At 44.1% G+C, this 6000-nt stretch overlaps 1 protein-coding gene across 1 annotated transcript; it reads right to left on the bottom strand.

Moving 5' to 3' along the window:
* Positions 1-1416: 1416 nt before the first annotated feature.
* camk2n2a (calcium/calmodulin-dependent protein kinase II inhibitor 2a) lies at positions 1417-3210 on the bottom strand. Its single transcript, XM_086203533.1, has 2 exons — positions 2888-3210; positions 1417-2142 (listed from the first exon to the last, which is right to left on the bottom strand). The coding sequence occupies exons 1-2, from the start codon at positions 3054-3056 to the stop codon at positions 2072-2074; spliced, it is 240 nt and encodes a 79-aa protein (XP_086059659.1). The 5' UTR covers positions 3057-3210; the 3' UTR covers positions 1417-2071.
* Positions 3211-6000: the final 2790 nt, after the last annotated feature.

Below are 6000 nucleotides of genomic sequence, written 5' to 3'. Positions count from 1 at the left end.
AATCCACTTTTCTGGTGTCATCAGTGCGTGTATTCAGGCCTGTTGTGTTAGAGAGCTGCTGCACTGTAAGTCCCACGTTTGATGGATGACCATGTGGTCAGTTGTAGCTCCCCGGGGTCGGGGGGTGGTGGCGGGGGGTTAATGGATTCACCAGTCTCAGGCAGCGCAGAGCCGTTTAACAGCTTAACAGATGTATCACTGTTCCTTCGCCACTCTTCAATTAAGAATCAGTATTTACTGTCACTGAGGTGACGGAGCTGCAGACGTAGTCCATCGCTGTCGTTCATCGTGCTGTCATGTGATCAGAGAAGCATCGTTACATCATCTTATCTCACGGGACAAAAAGCCAAACCAAAGACTTTCCTTTTTTTTTTTCTGTCACCATTTATTAATTTCACCAAATACAGTGAAAATGGCATCATAATATACAATGACTCATTCTTAGAATGTCATGACATTTTTGTTGCTTTTTTGCTTCATAAAACGATGTTTCGTTATTGAAAATATTAAGGTTTCATGCACAACAAACCATATCCAGTTTCTTTAAAATAATGGTACAAAATAAACAAAATTAAAAAAAAAACAAAAAAAACTGTAAATGTTCAAAATCGGTCAAATAACAACGTGTTATTTGAGGATACTCGTAAACAGTGCAATATACTCTAAAACTGCCATTTTCTAACAAATTCATCAACGAAGCTCAAGTCACAGTATACGATTTCTTACTAATAGTTGAACATTGATGTGTGCAAAAACCCCAGACACATTCAGTTAGTCTTTAAAAAACCCTCCAAGCTCTGATATAGAGTGAGAGTGAGTTCACCTCTACGAAGCCTCGTCTCACTCTGTATATCCTCTCTGAAGTAGAAATATTTCTGTTGATGAATTGTAAGACGATAGACTAGCATATCATTTAAATAACAAATATTTAGATATAAAAATACAAATATGACCTTTTTGTTTAAAAAGAAGCGTGCCAGGGTAAGAGTGGTGGCACCTGCGTTGGCACCGGAGTGACAATTCATGCAAGTAAGATGGAGAATTTATAGAGGACGAAACACCAAATGAAAATAGCCAAATCATATCATCATCTTTTTCTTGACAATTGTTTTAAATATTTACTATAATCTCCACATTTCAGCTGGACTTCTAGATATAGAAAACAAAACAAAACCGGGGGGGGGGGTTTAAAGATATGTGCAGGTGTAAATCAGCTACATGAACCTGCAACTTTGATGTGGTTCCGGCCTAAATATTCTTGAAGGGCCAAAAACAAATGTAGGGTTCCACTACAGAAAATATCAACATTGCACCATCCTCGGATATATATGTTTTTACATACAATCTGGTCTCCCTTTTTTTTTCTTTTTTTTCTTTTTTTGTTTAGTGAGCAAACTGGAGAGTTTGGTTGGTCTGTTTTTTTGTGGATTTTTTTTTTTTTTTTTTTTAATAAAGCGGCAGCAGCGGCGGCGGCAGCAGCGGCAGCAACAGGAATGCATGGGCCCGGTGCTGAAAGGACAGCTCCCTTGAACGCACCGTCGCTGACTGGATCAACAAAGCGAAGCCTAAAGGAGGAGGAGGAGAGCTTAGCCTACCTACTGTACACGTTATTGACATAGGGGCTGTGGGGGAAGCTGCAGCCTCCGGTTGCAGTTTGTTGTTGCTTACAGCGCTTTTGGAAAGGAAACAAAAGAGATGGTCGCGAAGTAATGACAAGTTCATCCATCATTAAAGTCAGCAGAGGTTGGGATACAGAGCAGCGTCCGCCATCTCAACACCGTGCTGCGCAGCAGGAGTTAAAATCGGGATTCGTTGGGAGAATTGCCAGCAATCCCATGATCAAATCTCTTCCAGAGTCTTTCCTCATCCCTCCCTTTATACGCCTTTAATCAGCCGTTCATTCCCTTCTTTAGCCTTTTTCATTTTCTCTCTTCTTTCATCCCATCTTTTCCCTTCTTTCTTTCTCTCTCTGGTGCCGTCGTTTCCTCCTGCAGTCCTCGAACATGCACAGCCGACAAGTGCTTCAAATCGGTGATCAAAATTAAAAGAGTCTGCAAAGCATCGTTCATGTTTAAACGCCGGGTGAGGACTTGTCTGTCATCCCCTTCAGGACCTCGTCTATCCGGTCGTCCTCGATCACCACTGGGGGGGGAGAGAGAGAGAGAGAGAGAGAGAGAGGGAGGGGGAGATGAAGCTCATCGGAGACAGCAGAGGTAGCAACAACTGGTCGGTTTTTCGAGAAATTTGATCGCTTTGATTATTGATTAATCGCACAAATGTCGAACATTCATTGGTTCACTTAAATATCAGGATTGTCGCCGCGGTTTTTTTTTTTGTTTTTTTTGTTTGTTTTTTTTTTTACTTTTGTAATTTGACAGAAAATCTTTGGGTTTTGGACTGTTGGGTGGACTAAAGGAGCATTTTGAGAACCCTTACAACCCCACCTCCACCCCAAATAGTTTTGTCATCATCGAGACCCGACACGATCAATTATTCGTAAAAGAAATTGGCAGATTAATTGTAGCCTTTATTCTCTGACCATATTCCCATCATTGATCCTTATGGATGGCCTCCAGTGAGAGGGAATATGGCGCACTTGATAACAAAAGAGTGTGGTGCGGCTGCAGGTGAAAAATAAATAGATAAATAAATAAATAAATAAATAAACACCAATGGGTGAAAAACAACACACGGATGGCGTCGATCCAGGTTTCCGCTCGGGTTTAATGTGTAATATTCGCTGGGTGTGTCCTTGCACGCATGTAAACAGTCTTTCAAACACTAGACATTTAACTAAAATCCATGAATTGTAACTTGAGCGTTGCAGTTTTTGTTTACACGCTTGCGTTGAGGCACATGAATGATTGTGTGCAGAAGCATTTCTTACCTCGCTTGGCTCTGCCGATCTGTCCAAGTTTCGGGGGTCTTTTTGCCTGCGACGCAGCGAAGAAGGCGCTTGTGTCCTGCAGTCCGCAGCTAAAGGACATCTGGCTGACCTCGCTGTCCGCCCCGTAGCCGCTCATCTTCCCCTCGTTGTATGGCAACACCTCGGACATTGTGGCGCAGCGGAGAAGTGGGTTCTCAAAAGTAGATCAAAGTCTTCCTCGGTGGTGTTTATGCTCCAAACAGCTTTAGATCCCGTTTTGCGCGGTGGTTTGTGTCTCTCCTGCTGGGATTCCCTCCGAATATATAACTCAGGTGAGGATGAGGAGGAGGTCCGGGAGCGGCTGCGTCTCTCTGGGTTCTCTGGATGGTTTGCAGCTGCAGCGGCGACTGGAGAGAGAGAGAGGGAGAGAGGGAGTGTGTGTCCGCCTGTGTTGCTGGCTGATGTCTGGTGAGGGAAGAGGTAGATCCCGGGATCATAAAGGAAACCCAGGCAGGCGGTGAAGTCATCCATCCGGGTTTGTGTGCGTGCGTGTGTGTGTGAGCGTGCGTGTGTGTGTGCAGGGGACTCCGAATGCTGGAGGAGCAAGAGTGACACCAACAGGCGAGCGATGGAAATGCTCTATTTCAGAGAGAGACGTGTTGTTTTAAGGCACATAACCTCAAACACTAATTTAGATTGAGTTCTTGAACGCACTGATATTCTCTAGAACTGCATAGAGACCATAGAAGACGAAACAAGATTCAAAAGTAAGAGGGAACTTGTTTACCGGTATCTATGTGGTACATTTATTCATATTCGTTGTGAATTTTAACAGCAACTCACCGCAAAACAACAAACAAACAAACAAACAAAACCAGAACCCACAGACCTGCCTTTGCTAGTGAGGGGAAAATATATTTTTCAGCTAGAACATTCATTCATTCTCAAACTATCTTTATTGAAACTGGAGCTAGGATACAAATAGCATTTGATTGAGAGAGAGAGAGAAAAAAAGGTAAAAGATTCTGACTATAATTTGAATTCTTCCCGTCTTTACCAATTAAAAAACCTATCAATGAAGATGAGTCCAAGTCCAGAGCTGCGGCCATGACTGGAAATATCAGTAACCATAGATACCACCATGGTGCTGAAGCAGCAAACCGATTTCTGTCTTCAGTCCTGCTTTTTTCAGTTCCGTTACCGGTTCTTAATTTCAAACTACAACTATCATGTCGTAGCTTATTCACTCCGTGGTGTCCCTTTCATGATAAAACTGATAAATGACTGAAGAAGAGCTTAAAGCTCACTCACTCCCATCCATCCATGACGACGGGGGGGGGGGGGGGGGTACTCCTCACACCGGGCAGTAACTCATCTACTGTGAGAGTTTTTGTCATATCTGGGTCAACAAACCTGACGAGGTCAACAGTCAGGAAGAATCTGACAACAAGAAAATGTAGTGTGGCAAAAGTAGGGTTGTTTTTAGAACGTGAAACTAGACCACCCGCAACACGAGTTTTAGGACCTGGCACTCACAGAAAAGAAAAACAAAACACGCAAAAATTGGATGTGCAATGAGTAATTCATTGTCCATGTAATCGGATGTAATAGCAGCGCTCAAAATAACCGACGTGTGCGGGAAAAGCGTAGCTTTAGTAACTGAGGTCCTGGTGGTGAATAAAAGTGCATTTAAACCCAGTGAAGAGAGCCACTTTTGGCTGAACGCTCATCTTCAGTGCTTTATTCTAGTGACAGCGACCTTCTGTGTGAGCAGCATATGGTGTCTCATCAGAAGCTAAAACAATGAAGTGACAGAGAGACTATTATTGGACCAAACCTGTTTTAACAACCCGAGCCAGCCAACCTGTCTATAAATGTAAAATAACCTTTCTTGCTGCAGTGTCCCTCTGTTTTAGTGGCCGGTCTGCATAGCTGACCGCTGAACGGGGCCAGCTGACAGTCTTGAGATCAGTGTGTTGTTGGAAAAGCTCCTGGATTTCCTGCCGCGATGAGACGAAGCATCAAAGCGGGCTCCTGGCTGCCCACCCTAATAAAGGCCCCCCCCCGAATATGTTTCATTTGTGTTAGATGACATTTACTGTAGACGTAGCTGTGCGTGGGGGGCTGCTGCCTCCCAATAAACTAAACAAAAGTTGTCCAGGTTACAGATGATTTGTTTTCTGGAGTTGTCACCTGACATAAGAGATTATTAATCTGCCATTTGTTCCTGTGTCATTCCTCAGGGAAGACAAATAACACTCCTCCAGCGTGGTAAAGTGCAGTCCCCAGCTGTCAACCCGCCGAGCAGCTGATTCATGCAGCAGGGTTCAAATAAGGGACACGGATTTCACATGATGTCATCAGTCAGCGACAGATGAAACGGCCAGGTGCTCAGTGTGCAAGACGTGTGTTGTACGTCTCCTTCATCACTTGTATGTTGAGAGCAGCGCGCTTTAGTACGACAACACCTCACCTCTTTGTTCTCTCTTTCTCTCCGTTTAGCTCGAGTGATCGTCCACATGCTGCGACTTCTCCTCCTCCGTCTCTCTCCTTCTCGGCTGGCAGCTCCTTTTAATGATCATTCTCAGTCTATCAGTCCCACAGACCTCTGACAAAAGGCGCCCACCCTGAAGATACCTTGTGTTTGTGTGTATGTGTGTGTGTGTGTGTGTGTGTGTGTGTGTGTGTGTGTGTGTGCTCTTGAAGTACTGCTGCAAATTATAAATGAATCACTGACTTGCTGAGTCACTCACTCACTTACCCCTTCCCCATCTCTCCCCCTTGAGCACACAGAGCTCCCCACTGCACACACAAGCACACACACACAGGCACACACAGGCACACACACACACACACACACATTGTACTGTATATACACATGACCCTCCCTCCCTCCCTGATGAAAGGCTAATGTTTCATCTACTTATTAGTCTACTCTCTACCAGCACAAATTCCCAGGTCAAGTATAAAGAATTTTTATTTTATTTGTACTCAGAAGAGGGAAGGAGAGAGAAGGTTTCCTGGGAAACCTGTCCCACACCTCTACTGGCCTCTACCTCTCTGAGTTTGTCCCGTTGTAACAAAACTCTTCTCATTTGTTACATAATAGTGAGTTAAAGGTACTATAGGTGGAA

This window comes from Aulostomus chinensis, chromosome 5 (assembly GCF_037954235.1).
Source record: "Aulostomus chinensis isolate RoL2024-O1b breed Wild chromosome 5, RoL_Achi_v1.0, whole genome shotgun sequence".
NCBI lineage: Eukaryota > Metazoa > Chordata > Actinopteri > Syngnathiformes > Aulostomidae > Aulostomus > Aulostomus chinensis.
This window is presented reverse-complemented; position numbering and strand designations above follow the sequence as displayed.

Bases quoted from the DNA above. Each gene is read 5' to 3' on its own strand.
- camk2n2a (XM_086203533.1), bottom strand. From the start codon at position 3,056: ATGTCCGAGGTGTTGCCATACAACGAGGGGAAGATGAGCGGCTACGGG. The intron at 2,143-2,887 runs GTAAGAAATGCT...CTCCCCCCCCAG, and splicing joins GATCGGCAGAGCCAAGCGAG to TGGTGATCGAGGACGACCGG.